Raw genomic sequence first — 23,516 nt, forward strand, 5'->3', positions numbered from 1 at the left:
ATCTCTGCAGTTCATCCAGAGTTCATGGGCCTCTTGGCTGCATCTCTGATCAATGAGTTGAAAAGACGGCCAGGTCTTGGTAGATTTGCAGTGGTCTGGTACTCCTTCCATTTCAATATTATCGCTTGCACAGTGCTCCTTGGGATGTTTAAAGCTTGGGAAATCTTTTTGTATCCAAATCCGGCTTTAAACTTCTTCCCAACAGTATCTCGGACCTGCTTGGTGTGTTCCTTGTTCTTCATGATGCTCTCTGCGCTTTTAACGGACCTCTGAGACTATCACAGTGCAGGTGCATTTATACGGAGACTTGATTACACACAGGTGGATTGTATTTATCATCATTAGTCATTTAGGTCAACATTGGATCATTCAGAGATCCTCACTGAACTTCTGGAGAGAGTTTGCTGCACTGAAAGTAAAGGGGCTGAATAATTTTGCACGCCCAATTTTTCAGTTTTTGATTTGTTAAAAAAGTTTGAAATATCAAATAAATGTCGTTCTACTTCATGATTGTGTCCCACTTGTTGTTGATTCTTCACAAAAAAATACAGTTTTATATCTTTATGTTTGAAGCCTGAAATGTGGCAAAAGGTCGCAAAGTTCAAGGGGGCCGAATACTTTCGCAAGGCACTGTAAGTGACATCCAGGAGTACAGAATTGAAAGAATTAAAAGGTTGTATTTCTTTTCACACAATTTTTAGCTCAGGTAGTCAATACATAGTCACACAAACCCTTGAAATAATTAGCCACAACTCATTTCATGCACTTTCAATCAGTGGCTCCTTCCCTTCTCAGGCCATGGAGGTTTTCATCCTTGAGTGTACAGCCCCACTTTTAATAAATAGTTTCTTGTCCTTCATTTTTAAATTGTCCTTTGACATTGTGCAAAATGTCATACCAGCATCGTTTCCATTTTCCTTTGAAAATCCTAAAGAGATGTGCTCTCTGATAGAGGCCTTGTCAATCTACATAGTGCACCTCTGCCTGGAGCTCTTTGGTCACATAGCCCAGGAGGGCAGCGGTCACCTGCTGCTGTAGGGTGGCATTGCCCATGACCAGGGCAGTCAGCTGGGCCATGTCGGTCCACTGGACCTCGCCCATGATGGCCATGATGTCATCGTAGAGCTTCTGCTGCTGCACCGGGGTCAGCTCCATGATGATTTGAGGCAGCGGCTTGAACTGTCCACTGGTCATCCAGCATCCCAGTAGGCCACCGACCGCACCCCCTGACAGAGATAATGAGGAAGAGGCAATGATGATGAGGTAAGGATGTATGTCTGAAATCAATCATCAATTTCCTTGGAAACATTGTCAACACTTAAAATTTGTTACAGACTATGAGCCATTTTTATGCATTTTTCTGTGTATGGACCTCTTATGTGTGATCTCAACCCTGCACACAACATTATCAATTCAAATTTGTATTGGTCATATACACATGGTTAGTAGAAGTTAATGTGAGTGTAGCTAAATGCTTATGCTTCTAGTTCTAGTTAGATTTTCCTGCACTAACAAGTATTCAAACAATTTCCCAACAACTACCTAATACACAAATCTAAAGGGTTGAGTGAGAATATGTACATATAAAAACAGTCGGAAGTTTACATACTTTTGTTGCAGTCATTAAAACTCATTTTTCAACCACTCCACAAATTTCTTGTTAATAAACTATAGTTTTGGTAAGTCGGTTAGGACATCTACTTTGTGCATGAAGTAATTTTTCCAACAATTGTTTACAGACAGATTATTTCACTGCCGTCGGTAGCAGCAAGAGGGGGCTACAACAGACTTCTTCCGTCGCGACATCCCTCGAAGGCCCTTCTGCTAGCTTGCTAGCCCCGGCCGCTAGCTGTCTGAATCGCCGTATCTCCAGCCCGCCGAGCTACTCACTGGACCCCTATGATCACTTGGCTACGCATGCCTCTCCCTAATGTCATATGTCTTGTCCATTGCTGTTTTGGTTAGTGATTATTTCCTTATTTCACTGTAGAGACTTTAGCCCTGCTCAATACGCCTTAGCTAACCCTTTAGTTACACCTCCAACACATGTGGTGACCTCACCTGGTTTAAATTATGTTTCTAAAGACAATATCTCTCTCATTGTCACTCAATGCATAGGTTTACCTCCACTGTATTCACATCATACCATACCTTTGTCTGTACATTATGCCTTGAATCTATTCTACCGTGCCCATAAACCTGCTCCTTTTACTCTCTGTTCCGAATGTACAAGACGACCAGTTCTTATAGCCTTTAGACGTACCCTTAGCCTATTCCTCCTCTGTTCCTCTGGTGATGTAGAGGTTAATCCCTGCAGTGCCTAGCTCCACTCCCATTCCCCATTCGCTCTCATTTGTTGACTTCTGTAACCATAAAAGCCTTGGTTTCATGTTTGTTAAAATTAGAAGCCTCCTCCCTAAGTTTGTTTTATTCACTGCTTGAGCACACTCTGCCAACCAGGATGTCATAGCCGTGTCTGAATCCTGGCTTAGGAAGACCAGCAAAAACCCTGAAATTTCCATGCCTAACTATAACATTTCCCGACAAGTTAGAACTGCCAAAGGGGGCGGAGTTGCAATCTACTGCAGAGATAGCCTGCAGAGTTCTGTCATACTATCCAGGTCTGCGCCCAAACAATTTAAAGCTTCTACTTTTAAAAATCCACCTTTCCAGAAACAAGTCTATCAAGGTTGCCACTTGCTATAGACCGCATTCAGCCCCCAGCTGTGCCCTGGCCACCATATGTGAACTGATTGCCCCGCATATATATTCAGAGCTCGTACTGTTGGGTGACCTAAACTGGTACATGCTTAACACCCCGGCCATCCTACAATCTAAGCTAGATGCCCTCAATCTCACACAAATTATCAATGAACCTACCAGGTACAACCCCAAATCTGTAAACAAGGGCACCCTCATAGATGTCATCCTAAACAACCTGCTCTCCAAATACACCTCTGCTGTCTTCAACCGGGATCTTAGCGATCACTGCCTCATTGCCTGCATCTGAAATGGGTCTGCGGTCAAACAACCACCCCTCATCACTGTCAAACGCTCGCTAAATCACTTCAGCGAGCAGACCTTTCTAATCGACCTGGCCCGGTTATCCTGGTAGAATATTGACCTCGTTCCATCAGTAGACGGCAGGGTAGCCAAGTGGTTAGAGCATTGGACTAGTAACCAAAAGGTTGCAAGTTCAAATCCCCGAGCTGACAAGGTACAAATCTGTCATTGAAAATAAGAATTTGTTCTTAACTGACTTGCCTAGTAAAATTAAGGTCAAAAAAAAAATAATAATAAAAAAAGAGGATGCCTGGTTAATCTTTAAAAGTGCTTTCCTCAGGCATCACATCATTCAGTACAATTATAAGGAATGGGAACCTAGATAACTTCCAGGACCTAAGTAAAAAAAAACATGGCTTGGATAAACAAGATTTTTACAGATACCTACAAGTTCGACACTATTTCTTAAGGAAGAAAAGTGACTGACCCTCGAGCACCTCCAAAATTAATCCAAGTATTCACTAACGCATACAACTTGGGGAGTAACAAAAAAACTATTTCAAATCTCTACTTGGGTATTCAATCCTCAAAGAAACATTCTACAAACTATATTAAAAAGAAATGGGAAGAGCAACTTAACATTGAAATAACTGATGAACATGGTTGAACATATTAGAGACTCAACAAAGCTCCACCAACTCAAGGTCATGGAGAGAATTCTGTTGGAAGAATGTTATACGTTTCTTCATAACACCTAAACTGAAATCAAAACAGACTGGCTCACTACACCCTTGTTGGAGAGAATGCGGTCTATTGAGGGTGGACCACTCTCATATCTTTTGGACTTGCCCCACAATCGGACTTGCCCCACAACTTACTGGGGAGAAATAAGATCTAACATTGGAAAAATAATGAGATTTGACATAGAACAAACATTCATTTCTTTGTACATGGGTGAAATACCTGATACTTTTCTCTATTGTGTAAGTTACCTCTTGAAGGTCCTACTGGAAGCCAGAAATAGGCTATCACTAGGAAATGGCTACAAAAAGACCCTCCCACAGTGACACATTGGATAGACATTGTAGAAGAAATACACCACATGGAGCGTATGACCTTTGCTTTAAGAACTCAACAGGAGAGAGGTCAAGAATACTGGGAAAAATTGGTTTCTTACTTGGAAAAGTTCTAATTCAAAGATGTCAACATAACTAATATGATGAGGAAGGTATGAAGTGCACTGTAACTGCCAGATCTTTTTTGTTGTTATTCTGTTATTTGAATTTATTTGTAATTTCTTTGTTTTCCTACAATAAAAACTAAGTATATATATTTTTAAGTGCTTTCCTCACCATTTTAAATAAGCATGCCCCATTCAAAAAATTCAGAACCAGGAACAGATATAGCCATTGGTTCACACCAGACCTGACTGCCCTTGACCAGCACAAAAACATCCTGTGGTGTACTGCATTAGCATCGAATAGCCCCCGCGATATGGAACTTTTCAGGGAAGTTAGGAACCAATATACACAGGCAGTTAGGAAAGCAAAGGCTATTTTTTTTCAATTAGAAATTTGCATCCTGTAGCACAAACTTCAAAATGTTCTGGGACACTAAAGTCCATGGAGAATAAGAGCACCTCCTCCCAGCTGCCCATTGCACTGAGGCTAGGAAACACTGTCACCACTGATAAATCCACCATAATTGAGAATTTCAACACACATTTTTCTACGGCTGGCCATGCTTTCCACCTGGCTACCCCTATCCCCGGTCAACAGCCCTGCACCCCCCACAGCATCATGCCCAGGCGTCCCCCATTTCTCCTCCGCCCAAATCCAGATAGCTGATGTTCTGAAAGAGCTACAAAATCTGGACCCCTACAAATCAGCCGGGCTAGACAATCTGGACCCTCCCTTTCTAAAATGATCAGCAAAAATTGTTGCAACCCTTATTACTAGTTTCTCTTTTTTTAACAACTTCTTATTTATTTTCAATGACGGCCTAGGAACAGTAGGTTAACTGTCTTGTTCAGGGGCAGAACGACAGATTTGTCTGAGATCCCCAAAGATTGCAAAGCTGCCGCGGTCATCCCCGTCTTCAAAGACGGAGACACTCTAGACCCAAACTGCTACAGACCTATATCTTTCCTACCCTGCCTTTCTAAGGTCTTCAAAAGCCAAGTCAACAAATAGATCACCGACCATTTCGAATCCCACTGTACCTTCTCCGCTATGCAATCTGGTTTTCGAGCTGGTCATGAGTGCACCTCAGCCACACTCAAAGTCCTAAACGATATCATAAACGCCATCGAAAAGAGACAATACTGTGCAGCTGTATTCGTCGACCTGGCCAAGGCTTTCGACTCCGTCAATCACAACATTCTTAGTGGCAGACTCGACAGCCTTGGTTTCTCAAATGACTGGCTCGCCTGGTTCACCAACTACTTCTCAGACAGAGTTCAGTGTGTCAAATCGGAGGGCCTGTTGTCCGGACCTCTGGTGGTCTCTATGGGGGTGTCACAGGGTTCAATTCTCGGGCCGACTCTTTTCTCTGTATACATTAATGTCGCTCTTGCTGATGGTGATTCTCTGATCCACCTCTACGCAGACGACACCATTATGTATACTTCTGGCCCTTCTTGGACACTGTGTTAACTAACCTCCAGACGAGTTTCAATGCCATACAACTCTCCTTCCGTGGCCTCCAACTGCTCTTAAAGCAAGTAAAACGAAATACATGCTTTTCAACCGATTGCTGCCCAGACCTGCCCGCCCATCCAGTATCACTACTCTGGATGGTTCTGACTCAGAATATGTGGACAACTGCAAATACCTAGGTGTCTGGATAGACTGTAAAATCTCCTTCCAGACTCACATTAAGCATCTTCAATCCAAAATTAAATCTACAATTGGCTTCCTATTTCACAACAAATCATCCTTCACTCATGCTGCCAAACATACCCTCGTAAAACTGACTATCCTGCCAATCCTTGACTTAGGCTATGTCATTTACAAAATAGCCTCCAACACTCTACTCAGCAAATTGGATGCAGTCTATCACAGTGCCATCCGTTTTGTCACCAAAGCCCCATATACTAGCCACCACTGCAACCTGAATGCTCTCGTTGGCTGGCCCTCGCTTCATATTCGTCGCCAAACCCACTGGCTCCAGGTCATCTATAAGTCTCTGCTAGGTAAAGTCCCGCCTTATCTCAGCTCTCTGGTCACCATAGCAGCACTCACCCGTAGCACGCATATTTTCACTGGTCACCCTCAAAGCCAATTCCCCCTTTGGCCACCTTTCCTTCCAGTTCTACGCTGCCAATGACTGGAACAAACTGCAAAAACCACTGAAGCTGAAGACCTGTATCTCCCTCACTAACTTTAAGCACCAGCTGTCAGAACAGCTCACAGATCACTGCACCTGTACATAGCCCATCGAACTACCTCATCTCCATACTGTTATTTGTTTTATTTATTTTGCTCCTTTGCACCCCAGTATCTCTACAGGCACACTCATCTTCTGCACATTATCACTCCAGTGTTTAATTGCTATATTGTAATTATTTCGCAACTATGGCCTATTTATTGCCTTACCTCCCTTATCTTACCTCATTTGCACACACTGTATATAGGCTTTTTCTATTGTATTATTGACTGTATGTTTGTTTATTCCATGTGTAACTCTGTGTTGTTTGTGTCACACCGCTTTGCTTTATCTTGGCCAGGTCGCAGTTGTAAATGAGAACTTGTTCTCAACTGGCCTACCTGGTTAAATAACGGTGAAATAAAATAAAAACTGTAAAACCTGTGGATGTATTTCAATGCATACCTTGAAACTCAGTGCCTCTTTGCTTGACATCATGGGAAAATCTAAAGAAATCAGCCAAGACCAAACGGCAATTTCCAAACGCCTGAAGGTACCACGTTCATCTGTACAAACAATAGTACACAAGTATAAACACCATGGGACCACACAGCCGTCATGCCGCTCAGGAAGGAGACGCATTCTGTCTCCTAGAGATGAACGTACTTTGGTGTGAAAAGTGCAAATCAATCCCAGAACAACAGCAAAGGACCTTGTGAAGATGCTGGAGGAAACAGGTACAAAAGTATATATATCCACAGTAAAACGAGTCCTATATCGACATAGCCTGAAAGGCCACTCAGCAAGGAAGAAGCCACTGCTCCATAACCACCATAAAAAAAGCCAGACTACGGTTTGCAACTGCACATGGGGACAAAGAGCGTACTTTTTGGAGAAATGTCCTCTGGTCTGATGAAACAAAAATAGAACTGTATGGCCATAATGACCATCGTTATGGAGGATAAAGGGGAGGCTTGCAAGCCGAAGAACACCATCCCAACCGTGAAGCACGGGGTTGGCAGCATCATGTTGTGGGGGTGCTTTTCTGCAGGTAGGACTTGTACACTTCACAAAATAGATGGCATCATGAGGCTGGAAAATTATGTGGATATATTGAAGCAATATCTCAAGACATCAGTCAGGAAGTTAAAGCTTGGTCACAAATGGGTCTTCCAAATGAACAATGACCCCAAGCATACTGCCAAAGTTGTGGAAAAATGGCTTAAGGACAACAAAGTCAAGGTATTGGAGTGGCCATCACAAAGCCCTGACCTCAATCCTATAGAAATTTTGCAGGCAGAACTGAAAAAGCATGTGTGAGCAAGGAGGCCTACAAACCTGACTCAGTTACACCAGCTCTGTCAGGAGGAATGGGCCAAAATTATTGTGGGAGTTAAGGTGTATGTAAACTTCCGACTTCAACAGTATGTGGATGAGCAATGGACGAGCAGCATAGGCAAGGTGCGATAGAGGGTACAAAATACAGTATATACATATGAGTAATGTGAGATATGTAAACATTATTAAAGTGGCATTGTTTAAAATGACTAGTGATCCATTTATTAAAGTGGCCAGTGATTGGGTCTCATTGTAGGCAGCAGCCTCTCTGAGTTAGTGATTGCTGTTTAGCAGTCTGATGGCCTTGAGATAGAAGCTGTTTTTCAGTATCTCGGTCCCAGCTTTGATGTACCTGTACTGACCTAGTCTTCTGGATGGTAGTGGGATGAACAGGCAGTGGCTCAGGTGGTTGTTGTCCTAGATAATTTTTGTTGGCCTTCCTGTGACATCAGGTGCTGTAGGTGTCATGGAGGCCAGGTAGTTTGCGCCCGGTGACGCGTTGTGCAGACCGCACCACCCTCTGGAGAGCCTTGCGGTTGAGGGAAGTGCAGTTGCCGTACCAGGCTGTGATACAGCCCGACAGGGTGCTCTCGATTTGTGCATCTGTAAAAGTTTGTCAGGGATTTTGGTGACAAGCAAAATTTCTTCAGCCTCCTGAGGTTGAAGAGGCGCTGTTGCGCCTTCTTCACCACACTGTGTGGGTGTACCATTTTCAGTTTGCCTGTGATGTGTGTGCCGAGGATCTTAACTTTCCACCTTCTCCACTGCTGTCCCTTCGATGTGGATAGGGAGGTGCTCCCTCTGCGGTTTCCTGAAGTCCACGATCATCTCCTTTGTTTTGTTGATGATGAGTGAGAGGTTGTTTTCCTGACACCACACTCCAAGTGCCCTCACCTCCTCCCTGTAGGCTGTCTCATCATTGTTTGTAATCAAGCCCACTACTGTTGTGTTGTTTGTAAACTTGATGATTAGGTTGGAGGCATGCATGGCCGTGCAGTCGTGGGTGAAAAGGAAGTACAGGAGGGGGCTGAGCACGCACCCTTGTGGGGCCCCAGTGTTGAGGGTCAGCGAAGTGGAGATGTTGTTTCCTACCTTCACCAGCTGGGGGCGGCCCATCAGAAAGCTCAGGACCCCATTGGACAGGGCAGGGTTGAGACACAGGGCCTCCAGCTTGATGATGAGCTTGGAGGGTACTATGGTGTTGAATGCTGAGCTGTAGTCAATGAACAGCATTCTTACAGGGGTATTCCTCTTGTCCAGATGGGATAGGGCAGTGTGATGTCGATTGCATCGTCTGTGGACCTGTTGGGGCAGTATGCAAACTGAAGTGGGTCTAGGGTGGCCAATAAGGTGGAGGTGATATGATTCGTTGACTAGTCTCTCAAAGCACTTCATGATGACAGAAGTGAGTGCTACGGGGCGGTAGTCATTTAGTTCAGTTATCTTTGCCTTCTTGGGTACAGGAACAATGGTGGCCATCTTGAAGCATGTGGGGAGAGAAGATTGGGATAGGGAGTGATTGAATATATCCGTAAACACACCAGCCAGCTGGTCTGTGTATGCTCTGAGGACACGGCTAGGGATGCCGTCTGGGCCAGCAGCCTTGCGAGGGTTAACACGTTTAAATGTTTTACTCACGTCGGCCACGGAGAAGGAGAGGGCACAGTCCTTGTTCGCGGGCCGAGACGGTGGCACTGTATTATCCTCAAAGCAGGCAAAGAAGGTGCTTGGTTTGTCTGGAAGCATAACGTTGGTGTCCGTGACGTGGCTGGTTTTCTTTTTGTCGTCCGTGATTTTCTGTAGACCCTGCCACATACGTCTTGTATTTGAGCCATTGAATTGTGACTCCACTTTGTACCTGTACCGGCATTTTGCTTGTTTAATTGCCTTGTGGAGAGAATAACTACACTGTTTATATTCAGCCATATTCCCAGACCTTTTTCCATGGTTAAATGTGGTGGTCCGCACTACTATATGAGAGGACAAGTTGTGGAAGTATTCTCATTTAGATGGAAGACAAACAACTCGTGATTAACATAAAACTCACTCACCCACAGCGATGCCAAGGGGGCCTCCAACCAGTCCTCCTGCAAAGGCTAGTCCTCCTGCTGCCACCGCCCCTTTGGAAGATCCCTTCACTGTGGTCTTTATCTGTTGGTTTGCAGATAACTCGCAACACAGCCGCACAACATCGTTAATTCGTTGCGACATTCTGGGGAACAAAAGGTTAGACCCACGTTTACAATAATTCAACAATGACACTGACAGCTACATAGAGTGAATGGGCTGTGGGGAAAAACATAATAGGCTATTGCTGTTTAAAGCCACAATCTGCCAGTTCAACATTCTAACCCACCAACTTTTGGGGTAAATTGAGGGATGGGGCTGGGGAAATGTAAACGCTCTAAAATTCATAGACAGCGCTATGGATGCAAGGATTGACAGTCTGAGGTTGTCATGATAGTTTAAAACATATAAGTTGTTAATTGTTTACAAACACTCAAATGACAACAAACATTGACTAATACAGCCATAGATCTTGGGCTATGATAAGACAGCTGTACTAAGGTCATAAAACATTTGAATTGCATTTTATAAGAATCAAATGGGTATAGGATTACCTTAAACACCCCATGCATGACCTTTGAACAGCAGGAAATATGTGGCTAAAATAAATAGATATGTATTGTCATCAATGTCATGTTATTTCAGTATATAGTCTATAATCGAAATGTAAGTATTGTTCTTGTTTTTGGTGAAGACATTTTTAATTTATTAACTCGACAATACATTTAATGCTTATTCTATTTACCATAATGCATTTTCTACAATTCAAGGTACAATGTATCACTTCGGGACGTTAAAAAATGATCACGTGACGATGATAAGTCAATTTACTCTCTGACATTGCATGTAATTTTACCATTGTTTCGCTAAACGAAGTTGCAGCGATAAGATACAAATATTGTAATATAAACTAATAGTCAACATACCTTGATGATGAACTAAATTCCTTGTATATTGTCTGCTTGCTATATTTATATGAAGGTTCAATGCCAGTCAAAACTAGAGTTTTTTTCAAACGTCATTCTTGCTTTCCTGAGCATTGAGGGAGTTCCATTAGAATGAACCGGGGAAAACCGGTCTATGGCCCGTCACATCACCAGGCAAAAGCGGTGAGGGAGGAGCACCCTTTCTCATCGAGCATCTTCTGGCGAATCGTTCAGGAACAGAAAGCACGTATTTTTTTATATAAAATTTATTTTACAATTTCTTTACAAATAGTTTTCCTTGGGAAGTGTGGGTAAAGTGTTATATGCGTTTTTATAAAGATCTAACACTTTTGCATGTGAAAACACTGAATCCTAACTCATTAATCCACGTGCTTAATATACGTCACTTCTGTTTTCAGAGGACTTCACCGTCTGATTTGACCGTTTCACCCGGCTCACCACCAGGAGGCAGCCCAGTTTCTAAACGAATGCGATCGGCACTAACCCAGCGTACCCGGGGCATTAATCGAACTCATTCCTTGTCACAGGAAATGAACCAACTGGTTCATTTCCTGGAAAGCCACAACGTCAGAGAGCGATGAGCCAATAAGAAGAGGTCTGAAAATGACCTTATCGTGTTTGGCTTGATAGTATTTAATATGATGTTTTTTTCAATAATAGTCTATTCAAACATTCCCATTTGAGAGTCAAACTACATCAAATTAGCATACATCTCTAATCAATTAGATTGATAAACATTGCTGGTAGAAGTTGTCTTTGAAACACAGATCTAGGATCAGCTTACTTGTCCCAAATTACAAAGACATGGCCACAGTACTGTCTTTATATGACTGGGAGTGGAGACAATGCAAAAATGTACCTCAGATGGATCAGGTGTTGTCACTAGTTACCACAGCCCCAACGTAAAATTGTCTATATATGAGAAATTCATGAATATATATATATTTTTTTCTTAATTTAAGGTTGGGTATATGGTTAGCAGTGTGGTTAAGGTTAGGTTTAAAATGAAATTTTAAGAAGAGAAATTGTAGAAATAGTCGGGGTTTAGCCATAATTTCTACTTTGTGGCTGTGGTAACTAGTGACGACCCAGATCAGGTCAACTTCGTTCGACTTCCCTGAGCCGCAACAGAGCGCAGTGGACCACGTGGTCAACAGGCAGCGTGTTTACACACGTGACTTCTTTGACACATCTCCGGTGTTCAGAGTTCTGAGCCTGTGTGCCGCCCTCTTGCGAAGATTGTGCCATTTGAATTTACTGTATATAATTCTGCAAAAGAGACAGACTATTAATCTTCCCAACTACATTGCTGTCCTCTATCATGAGAGCATCCGGCCAATTAATTATACCATGTGCATCTTGGAGCAACAATATAAATAGATTATTAGATTTTGCATTATGCCAAAGAATGTAAAATACCATCATCACAGTAATTTTACAACCTCAGTCATCATACTAATTGGATTGATGGGATAATATTATTGAGTGAGAATTGTTTCTTTATTATGTAAATATGACTCAGCTCTGTAACTAGTGAATTTACAACTGTAACTAGAGATATAATTTGCAATATAAGGTAAACACTCAATGTTTAAATTGAAGTTATTAAAGCATTTGATGGGGAATAAAGATAAATATGTTTAATTTAATACCATCGCAAGAGAGGGAAATCCTGTTTATATGTAGCCTATTGAAATACAGTCTTACATAATGTGATCCTTTCCATTCATTGTTGTGAAAGTGAGCATTTTACCCAGAGTACACCGGGAAACAGACAGGGGAACATGGCGCAGGGTCGATGAGGAGGACGCTGAACATCGAGGATTATATTACGTGGATATTTTTGAGATCATGCTGAAATCCTAAAATGAGAGTGTGAAATGGTCTCACTTCCGAAGTCTTGGATATCTATCACTGCCCCTTTGATGAATAAGAGGAAGACGCGTCTCAGGAATACCTGCAATTGTATTCATAAACATTTCTTTAGGACTTACAATCCCTGAGCATTGTTTTGGATTCACAAACGTCACATTTCATTTGATTATTACATGGGAAGATGGCTGAGAGAAATAAAAGGAACATAGAGGTCCTACAAGGAGTTGACAGACTTCGAGTGGAGCATAAGAAGGTAAAATAAATGAGCTAGATGGATTGTGCGTGCTCTGTCTGACAATGCACGCGGTCGATTTTTAATTCTCAAATTGTTTTACATGTTCATTAAATGAGACCGCCTAGCGTGCATTCTCTTTCAGAATGTTGCTAGCTATTTAGTTGCATATTCATTTATGCGCTTGTGGCATCTTCGACAGATAATTCATCGTGGAAACTTTCTAGCTAGTTCAACCTTTTCTAGAAGCTTCCTTGAGCCAGCGGTCACATGTTGCTTCTTGTTTATTTCAGCTTGGATCCTGGCCAAACCATGTTGTTTAACTAGAACCATCGAATATGCAAAGTCTAGTTTGTCAATTGCGCTCATGTTGAATTATATTTTTCAGCAAGCATAATGCATAAATAAACAAATGTACTTGCCCAATGCGTGAAGGATAGTTTAATGAACTTACCATACACTTATGCACACAAGCATTACCTTGTGTGGCCTAACGTTAGCTAATTTACTACTGGCCTTTCAACACTGACCTAGATTCAACATCCATAGCTAGCTAGAGCTATTATAATCGTATCTAAATGTTCAGAGAATATCAGTACAGTGTTGGGCATTGAGTGGATGTTTATTAAAATGCATTGATGGCAATGCAATGCAGGACAAAAGTAAAGCTAGTCAGTTGGCAAAGTAATGTTCGTGTTGTGTTACAGTAGAATTTGACTCATGAAGGAGGGTGCAACTTTACTGTAGGCCTACTTTCAAATAGGAACAGGCCTAATGTGTTGACCAGGCATGCTTAGCTAAATTTCTGTCCTATTGAGTAAAGAATTGTATCTGCCGCATCCATGGTACAACGTCATATTTCATACCCCTATCAAAAGTGTAGTATTATAGGCTACTTCCTAGTATGACATCCACTGTAAAGTGTACAGATGCCTCTTCCTGTCCCCAAGTAGGTGCTTCTGTGTAAGTATATCCTGTGAGTTCCCGAAAAGCTTTTGTCAATTAATATTTGATAGCTGTTAAATCAAAACACCCTAAACTTCCTGAGAATGTGCTTCCCCAACATTGAGTAAGTGTAAAGAACTGTAAAATGGAGGGGGTCATTCAGAGTTTTTTTTTTAATGGAGAATAAAAATGCTAAGTTTGACCTATAGAATTGTCACTCTGTCAACAACAGGTGGTGAAAGGCTGCGAAGTTCAGATCCAGCACTGGTGAGTCTTGTGTAGCAATTCCGCGTAGTGACTGGCGTAGGAGTCAAACAGAATCTCATAAATGATGATGCTACTGTGCTCCTAGATTACTAGTTACACCTAGTCCCTCACCACGTCCTTGATAGTACATAGATAGGATAAACATTAGTTCTGGGATAGCCGGTAGACCAGGAAGGGCATGTGGATCATTGTGTGTGCCGTTACTTTACTAAAATTAAAATCTTTGGACTTTCAGGGAGAAGGTAAAAGGTGACTATGAAGCCCTTGAGGATCAACTCAAAACTCTTCCAGATGAGGTGTCCTATGACATCATGGTACGTTCTCTCTTATTAAATGCACCGGGGAGAGTTTCCATAGCAGGGGCTTATTTAAAGTTTATTATATGAGATGTGTCAGAGTGAATTCCCAGGCCATGCATCCTTATTATAAATTGTCTTGTCTTGATCTGGAAAGAAACATGCATCAATTAATACAGCTCTTATGATGTGTGTGTATATATGTTGTGTGCAGGGAAGGCCTTATCTTTGAATATCAGTTTATGCTCTCCTTTCAGCTATTTAATTTCACTTTCAGTTGGTGAAAAATATGCAGAACCATGTTTGAATTCCCGTAATATAAAAATGATTTTAGTCGAGGTGAAACTTGAACTTGAAACTTAAATAATGTAGTATTTATATTAAAACCCTTTTTCCTCCCCTCTCTGCTGTAACAGGTGCCGTTTGGCCCTTTGGCATTCATGCCTGGGAAGCTGGTCCATACCAATGAGATCACTGTGCTACTGGGAGACAACTGGTTTGCCAAGTGCTCTGCCAAGCAGGCCCAGAAGCTCTTGGAGCACAGGAAGAAACGTGAGTTTATTTTGGAAGCCATGTAGAATTTTCTCAGGTACCGTGATTCCTTGGAAAACTTTGACACTCACTTCTCTTGTCTTTTTAACACTCCAACCATTTGCCCAGCAGAGGGGGCTGTTGTTATAGACTTGCTGTCAGAAACAGAGGTGATCACTCAGTGTTGTCAAGGAAAGTTGAATGGCTACTCATTTTGTGAATACTTGGATTATTATAATATTTGTTGTAGTCTTGCTGGTCGGCAATTAACTATTGAAAATGTAGAATTGTGATCAGAATGTTATACATTGATACAGCCATTGTTTGGTTACTCAAGGCTATTTGACCATGTTCTGCTATCATTTTGTCACAACAGTCCAGCCTTAAAAATCCTCCTGCCAATTCCACTGCTGTCCGTTCTTTCTTTCTCTTACCCATGTAAGAGAGAGCAGTTTATCCCCTGCTTTCTTTGGTATTCACCCTACGCTCTGAAAAGCTATTTAATATTGTGTCAAATCGTCCTAAATAACAATGTGTGATAGTGATGGGAGCTTTATTAGACTGATGTTTACCGAAGCGTGAATGTGCCTTAACCCTGCCCACCCCTCCCTGACCCTGCCCAGGCTGATTTTACACAGCTAAGTGCCATAATGCAAACATGGCTGGCTGAGATCTGTCAAACAGCCCCGCTGAGTTGTCAGGCTGTCCGTGTTTGACCTTTCCCCAACGCTTCGGAGACGTACAGCTTGAGGGCTCGGCGTCGCCATGACGACGGGGCCCTTTGCTGCCATTAGCAAACGGGGGTTTAATTGTTGTGAAGATTTAATGATCCGAAGTAGCACCGAGGGCATGAGATATTATGAACTGTTTGTCATCATTTTCCCTTTTTTGTCAGTGTGTTCAGGATTTAACCCCTTACTGGTCCGAATACTGTGGTTTTTGTTTCTCTTTTCTACTGACTACGACCAATCTGGTTCACAAGCTGCATGTCTTGACCCTTTACACACACATTTGTCCAATTCCACACTAATCACACAATTTTTGTTTTTCAAATTAAATCAAATTTTTGTCCTTTTTGCTTTCTTAGATGTAAGGAGTGCGCTGGATGACTTGCACAAGACGAAGAAGAACTTTGAAGCCAGAGTTGGGTTCACAGAGGATCTTGAAAAACTCTCAGGCGTAAGTGCCATCTAAAGCATATTCAAATGTTCTAAATCAACATTGCAGGGCTCTCTCTCTGTCCTCTGCCGTGCCCTGATTGTGTTATTGCTGATTATATCTAGAAATGTGCATGTACACCCTGGCCCATCTACTGTTGCTAGCCCCAATTCTGATTTGTGCTCCGATATCTGCTTCACTGACTTCTGCTCTTGTAAAAAGCCTGGGTTTTCTGCACATGAACACTAGAAGCTTATTACCTAAAAGTGTGTGTTCACAGTTCCAGACCAGACTTGTTGGTCATTACTTAAACATTGTTAAGAAACAGTGTTTTGAACACTGATGTTAACCTTTCTGGTTATAAACTTTTTTGCAAGACAGATCTTCCAAAGGTGGTGGAGTGGCAGTCTTTACAAAGGAGCACCTTCAGTGTTTGGTTGTCACCACCAATTCTGTCCCCAAACAATTTGATTTTCTGGTTTTACGCATTAAACTTTCAAATAACTCTTTGTTGACTGATGCTGGGTGTTATCGGCCACCATCAGCACCGGCCTCTACCCTAAATGCCCAAGCTCTCACCTGGCCCCTTACACTAAGTCTGAATTTGTCCTGCTGGGTGACCTAAACTGGGACATTCTTAAACCACCTGACCAAGTCTTAAAGCAATGGGACTCCCTAAATCTTTCCCAGATTATTACTAATCCCACAAGGTATGATTCCAAACACCCAGAAAAGGCTACTCTCCTTGATGTTATCCTTACAAATAATCCTGATATGTATCGGTCTGGTGTTTCCTGTAATGACCCTAGTGATCACTGTTTTACCGTCTGTGTTCGCAATGGCTGCTCAGTGAAACGGGCCTGTCCTGATTTGTCATAGACGCTTGCTAAAAAACTTTAATGAGCAAGCCTTCCTTCATGACTTGGCCTCTGTAAATTGGTATAGAATCAGCTTGATCACCTCTGTCGAAGACTCTTGGACCGTTCTTTGATATTTTCAGTGGTATTGTTAACAGATACATGAAGAAAATGAGAATTAAAAACAGGTTCAGCCCCTGGTTCGACCTTGATCTGGCAAAGTTACTCCACCTCAATAATTCCATTTGGCAAATCGCTCGGCACACGCATACTCAGGCTGACTGGCTCTCGTTCAGGGAAATTAGAAATAGTGCACTGAGGCTATCCAGAAGGCCAAAGTTAGTTACTTTAAGGAGCATTTCTCTCTCTGTGAGTCTAACCCCAAGAAGTTCTGGAAAAAGGTTAAAGACCTGGAGAATAAATCCTCCTCCTCACAGCTGCCCATTTATTTATTTTTTTATTTCACCTTTATTTAACCAGGTAAGCTAGTTGAGAATAAGTTCTCATTTGCAACAGCAACCTGGCCAAGATAAAGCATAGCAGTTCGACACATACAACAACACAGAGTTACACATGGAATGATCAAAACATACAGTAGGAAAAAAGAAAAGTGTATATATATACAGTGAGTGCAAATAAGGTCAAATAAGGGAGTTAAGGCAATAAATAGGCCATGGTGGCGAAGTAATTACAATATGGCAATTAATCACTGGAATGGTAGATGTGCAAAATATGGATGTGCAAGTAGAGATACTGTGGTACAAAAGGAGCAAAATAAATAAATACAGTATGGGAATGAGGTAGATAGATGGGCTGTATACAGATGGGCTATGAACAGGTGCCGTGATCTGTGAGCTGCTCTGACAGCTGGTTCTTAAGTGAGGGAGATGGGAATCTCCAGCTTCAGTAAACATTTTGCAGTTCGTTCCAGTCAGTGGCAGCAGAGAACTGGAAGGAAAGGCGACCAAAGGAGGAATTGGCTTTGGGAGTGACCAGTGAGATATACCTGCTGGCGCGTGTGCTACGAGTGGGTGCTGCTATGGTGACCAGCGAGCAGAGATGGGGCATGTTCATGATGTGGTTGTTACTGATAAGGAGCACATGGCTGAGCTCTTTAATCACCACTTCATTAAGTCAGGATTCCTATTTGACTCAGTCATGCCTCCTTGCCCATCCAACATTTCCTCATCTCCCACCCCTTCTAATGCGACTATCCCCGATGCTCCTCCCTCTTTTTCTCTTGCCCCGCTACAAAGTTTCTCCCTGCAGGCGGTCACTGGCTGCGGTCCAAACACTTAAAAGACACACCCTCGTCCACTTACGACCTTGGTGGAATCCCTGTCACCATCTTGGAGGGTGGTCCAAATGATTAGCCAAGCAAGGGAAGTTTGCAACGTAAGGCCCTCAGCCCTTGTTTTTAGTCGGCTTTGTGAATGTATAATTATGTTTACTCCGGGGCCTGAAACTCCCCATAACATAGTTTGCGCTGATTGTACATCCGCTAAGAAAAGTCTGTGAACTTAAAAACAACATTAATGGAGAAGTCAACATACAAGTGTAAGTTAAAACGAATGCAAATAAGTTAGAAATTGTGCTACTAATGCACATGATGGCACAAACGCGTCTCGTAAATATGTTTTTGTTTGGTTATCTTTTGGAAATTGTAGAAATAAAAATGTTTCCTTCTTCAGAAGTTACAGCTAGGCGGGCTAATGACAGTTAGCTAATTAATTTGTTAGCATACAGTAGGCGAACACTACTGTTCAAAAGTTTGGGGTCACTTAACCTGTCTCGTTCCGCTAGCGGATTAAAAATAAAATAATAATCAAATATCTACATAGACGTACAGAGGCCCATTATCTTGGCCAGGATGCAATTATAAATGAGAACTTGTTCTCAACTTGCCTACCTGGTTAAATAAAGGTTAAATAAAATGATCAGCAACCATCACTCCTGTGTGCCAATGGCTCGGTGTGTTAGCCTTTTAAAATGATAAACTTGGATTAGCTAATTGATCATTAGAAAACCCTTTTTTGTAATTATGTTAGCACAGCTGGAAACTGTTGTTCTGATTAAAGAAGCAATATACAACTGGCCTTCTTTAGACTAGTTGAGTGTCTGGAGCATCAGCATTTGTGGGTTCGATTACACGCTCAATTTTCAATGACTGCCTAGGAACTGTGGGTTAACTACCCTGTTCAGGGGCAGAACGACAGATTTTCACCTTGTCAGCTCAGGGGTTTCCAATCTTGCAACTGCACAGTTAACTAGTCCAATGCTCTAACCATTGCACTCCACGAGTAGTCTGCCTGTTATGCGAATGTAGTAGAAGCCAAGGTAAATTTCTAGCCAGCATTAAACTTATCTTATAAAAAACAATCAATCATAATCACTAGTTATAACTACTGATCCAGTTTAGCAGGCAATATTAACCAGTTGAAATTGTGTCATTTCTCTTGCGTTCATTGCATGCAAAGTCAGGGTATATGCAACAGTTTGGGCTGCCTGGCTCATTGCGAACTAATTTGCCAGAATTTTACATAATTATGACATACATTGAAGGTTGTGCAATGTAACAAGAATATTTAGTCTTAGGGATGCCAGGGATGTTAGCTGGGTGTGCGCTAATACTGTTTCAAACGTCACTCACTTTTAGATTTGGAGTAGTTATTCCCCTTGCGCTGCAAGGGACATGGCTTTTGTGGAGCGATGGGTAACGATGCTTCAAATGTGGCTGTTGTCTATGTGTTCCTGGTTCGAGCCCAGGTAGGGGCAAGGAGGGGGACGGAAGCTATACTGGTAATACTATAGTGCCTATAAGAGCATCCAATAGTCAAAGGTATATGAAATGCAAATGGTATAGAGAGAAATAGTCCTATAAATACTATATTAACTACAACCTAAAACCTCTTACCTTGGAATATTGAAGTCTAATGTTAAAAGGAACCACCAACTTTCATATGTTCTCATGTTCTGAGCAAGGAACTTAAAACGTTAGCTTTTTTTACATGGCACATTTTTTACATGGCACACATTTTTACATGGCACATATTACTTTCTTCTCCAACACTTTGTTTTTGCATTATTTAAACCAAATTGAACATGTTTCATTATTTATTTGAGGCTAAATTGATTTTATTGATGATTTTATTGATGTTTTATATTAAGGTTAATTCAGTATTGTTGTAATTGTCATTATTACAACAACAAAAAATCATCCGATTAATTGGTATCAGCTTTTTTTGGTACTGCAATAATTGGTATCGGTATTGGCGTTGAAAAATCATAATCGGTCGACCTCCAGTTGCTACCATGCTGTGTTGTTGTCTTAGGTCTCTCTTTATGTAGTGTTGTGATGTCTCTCTTGTCGTGATGTGTGTGTTGTCCTATATTTTTATTTTTAATCCCAGCCCCCGGCCTTTTGCCTTCTGGTTGGCCGTCATTGTCAATAGGAATTTGTTCTAAAATGACTTGCCCTGTTAAATAAAGGTTAAATATAAAAAAGTGTAATTACAGTGAAAACAAAGAGCTTTGAGAATCCTCTTCAGCCAGCTTATCTGATAGACAACTCCTCTGTGCAGATAAAGCAATTTGTATGAGCAGAAATTGTTAACACGCTGGCTTTTACCCTTCTGTTTCCTCAGGCTAAAGGGGACTATGTGGACATCAGAGAAGAGGTTGGAAGTATTGAAGAATTTGTAAGCAAAGGAAAGCAGCGTGTGGCCCTTAAGCCCCACACTAAGCCCAAAATGGAGGCTGTTGTGAAGATGGAGGAGGAGGAGGGAGATGGAGGGAGTAGGAGAGCAGTGCTGTCTGAGGAAGAGCTGTGGGCCAGACTGGATGAGCTGGAAGCAAAGGAGAAGCTTGAGGAGGAACATGACCGGTAGAGTTGCACACGCACACACACTCACGCACACAAAACGCATGGACTTTCACATTAAGTGATTCAGGGCACTTTTCCCACCTTCACACCTGTGTTTCTTTGCAAAAGTGAGGATTAGATTTCTCATGATGCCTTGTTTTGATTTGTTTTCAGACACTTTGGAAGTGCAGACACCAACGGCAATGACGACACAACATCCTCTGAGGAAGAGAAGGAGGGAATTGGTGGCGGTCATCATCGCGTCAACAGACATGACGAGAGGAGTGAAGGCAAGATGACTGTGCCTCACAACAGTGGCCAAGTTAACGGTACAACCAGGGACAGGGAGGAGGAGGAAGACGAGGGAGAGGAGGAGGAAGGCAACGGTTTGCCTACCATCTATTTCTCTCATACGGTGGAACCCAAGAAGGTCAGTGTTTTTTATAAATCGTATTAAACTCAATGCAGTCAACAATGTCATCAATTATGTTATGAGTCATGTAAATCAATGTACTACATTTTTGTCTCTGTCTCTGTCGCTTCGTCTCCAGGTGAGGATAAACACAGGGAAGAACACCATGTTGAAGTTCAGTGAGCTGAAAGAACAGAAGCAGCAAGCCAAGAGGAAAAAGAAGATCGGCACCAGTAATGGTCACTCTCACCACGGGCTCCACAACATCACCACGCCCACAGACATCTACAGGTAAACCCACACTACACATCACTTATCTAGTTCTTGGTTGGCATACCTATTAGCAACATTTTGGGTCCAATGTATTGGCATATATTAAATGTTATTTACTCTGAATGTTTCCAGGTACTTTGTTCTGAATTGGTATGGTGTCTGTCTATTAACAAGTTCTGCGATCTGATTGGGTATAATGGCTGACAAGGCCTATGTTTGTGGACTTTTGTCAGGTTGTTTGTGGATGTGAAGAATGGCGAGCCCATCCCCAGGAAGTCCATCCTAAAGTCCCGGAGCAGAGAGAACAGCGGATGTAGCGACACCAGCGAGAGCAGCGCTGCCGACTTCGAAGAGCGCAGGACGTTCGGACGCACCCTGAGCCACGACGAGAACACGTGCAGCGACACCAGCGACGGCATCACCGAGGAGGACAGCCCCACCGGGAACCCTCTACACCCCACCAGACGCTTAGAGGTAAAACTCAGCTGGGTCATGTTCATTAGACAGTAAACGGAAGACAACTGACAGAGGGACTACCTGAACATCTTGTGCAATAAAAAACATTCATTTTCCGTTGCAGGCCCTAATGAATACGACCGTGGTCCTCTGCTGATTTGTTTTACGAATCATGATCTTTGAATGTTGAATAGTGATACACCTTGAACAAGTTGTTTGTCTGTGCACTGTCTAGCTCTACAGCCTCTCATTAACCACCTCCTGTTAATGTTTTGTTGATCATCCAGGCCTTTTCATGCACAGTGGTGGAGAAGGAGCCCATTCCCTTGTCGATCCCCCACCTAACCATCGTCCCACCAGCTCTGCCCACAATCCCAGAGCGGAAGCTGGAGGAGGTGGCCCCCGACGCCCCTCGTGAGGCCCCTAAGCGGGTGTCCAAGTTCAAAGCTGCCCGGCTGCAGCAGAAGTGACCCTGCAAAGCCAGTCTCCAGGATTCACACTACTGGCCCCTTTTTAACATAGATGTTCTACGCCAGCACTTTGTTGAGCTGGACAGACTGTGAACCCTCCCTAATATCTGCCATGTCTCTTCTTCTTTTGTCATCACTCTTCAAGCCTTTATTCTTCTCTTTCACAATGCTTTTCCTGTTAGTACACAGGGTATCTATTACAGTAGGACTGTTCTATAAGAGGCAGTACTCTGTAAGAGTAGCATAGCATTGTTTAGAACGCTTGCGCTTAACCATTTACCTGCCTTGTAAGGAACATCAAGCTTTTGTTGCTAAGTAAGCACTTCATTGCAATATGTATTTAAGTCAAGAGGTTGTTTATTTAGAGCCCTCATCCTCCAACATTATGGCACTACACTAGTCCACACTGCCTAGGTGCTCATTTTATGGTGGTTGATCTCGTGTCAGTGTCTTGACAAGGCCAGTGGTTTACCACTCTATTTGTTTGATCCATAATTTTGCCTGCTATGCTGAAAACGACATGCTCTGTGTCCATTTATTTTTTTCCTTTTTTATTTTCTACGATTATTCTACACAGGGTCATATGCTGACTGCCCTTTATTGTCCCCAATCCCCTTGTACCTGCCTAATGCCCACCTCTGTGTTCAGCTTTATGTCAGAATAAACATTGTTGTAAACTGGAAGGAAAATAAAAGATTTTGAGGAAAAAGTCACGTGTTATTCCCCTTTGGGTAGATTTTTCTCAAACCTTTTCTCCTTTTTTCACTAAAGGATGAGCCAGACCAACACAAACGTTGACTGTGCGCAGTAGATCACCTGCTGAGTGCCAAAGAGGGTGGTGATTCTACATGTAGAATTGTGGGGAAATTAACAAGATGACGACTGATGTTCTTTGGTCAGAGGTGATAGGATGGTGCCCACTGCTGATGTTCGTGTTGGTCTTTATTGTCCATAACAGGTATGCCACATATACAGTACATGACCAAAAGTATGTGGACACTGGCTCGTCAAACATCTCATTCCAAAATCATGGGCATTAATATGGAGTTGGTACCCCCTTTGCTGCTATAACAGCCTCCAGTCTTCTGGGATTTTTCTGCAGTGACTTGCTGGGCAATGATGTTGGGCGGTTAGGCCTGGCTTGTAGTTGGTGATCCAATT

At 42.4% G+C, this 23,516-nt stretch overlaps 2 protein-coding genes across 6 annotated transcripts; one reads left to right on the forward strand and one right to left on the reverse strand.

The window, feature by feature from the left end:
- Window positions 1-657: 657 nt before the first annotated feature.
- Window positions 658-10,840, reverse strand: zgc:112052 (protein C19orf12 homolog). Of its 4 annotated transcripts, none has more exons than XM_064951560.1 (4): window positions 10,701-10,840; window positions 10,329-10,373; window positions 9,759-9,919; window positions 658-1,226 (listed from the first exon to the last, which is right to left on the reverse strand). In XM_064951560.1, exons 2-4 carry the CDS (start codon window positions 10,340-10,342, stop codon window positions 961-963), a joined length of 441 nt encoding a protein of 146 aa, XP_064807632.1. In that variant the 5' UTR covers window positions 10,343-10,373; window positions 10,701-10,840; the 3' UTR covers window positions 658-960. The 4 variants fall into 4 exon arrangements, with proteins under 4 accessions (XP_064807632.1, XP_064807634.1, XP_064807635.1 ...); XM_064951562.1 differs by having other exon boundaries at window positions 9,759-9,876; window positions 10,701-10,839; XM_064951563.1 differs by lacking the exon at window positions 10,329-10,373 and having other exon boundaries at window positions 9,759-9,876; window positions 10,701-10,839.
- A 1,623-nt stretch (window positions 10,841-12,463) lies between these two features.
- LOC135524220 (unconventional prefoldin RPB5 interactor 1-like) lies at window positions 12,464-23,059 on the forward strand. Of its 2 annotated transcripts, XM_064951564.1 has the most exons (10): window positions 12,464-12,849; window positions 14,006-14,040; window positions 14,276-14,354; window positions 14,753-14,888; window positions 15,955-16,046; window positions 20,527-20,765; window positions 20,919-21,174; window positions 21,296-21,447; window positions 21,663-21,903; window positions 22,173-23,059. In XM_064951564.1, exons 1-10 carry the CDS (start codon window positions 12,778-12,780, stop codon window positions 22,353-22,355), a joined length of 1,485 nt encoding a protein of 494 aa, XP_064807636.1. In that variant the 5' UTR covers window positions 12,464-12,777; the 3' UTR covers window positions 22,356-23,059. The 2 variants fall into 2 exon arrangements, with proteins under 2 accessions (XP_064807636.1, XP_064807638.1); XM_064951566.1 differs by lacking the exon at window positions 14,006-14,040 and having other exon boundaries at window positions 12,768-12,849.
- The last annotated feature ends 457 nt before the right edge of the window (window positions 23,060-23,516 follow it).

The sequence above is a fragment of the Oncorhynchus masou genome, chromosome 31, assembly GCF_036934945.1.
Source record: "Oncorhynchus masou masou isolate Uvic2021 chromosome 31, UVic_Omas_1.1, whole genome shotgun sequence".
In the NCBI taxonomy this organism is placed as follows: Eukaryota; Metazoa; Chordata; class Actinopteri; order Salmoniformes; family Salmonidae; genus Oncorhynchus; species Oncorhynchus masou.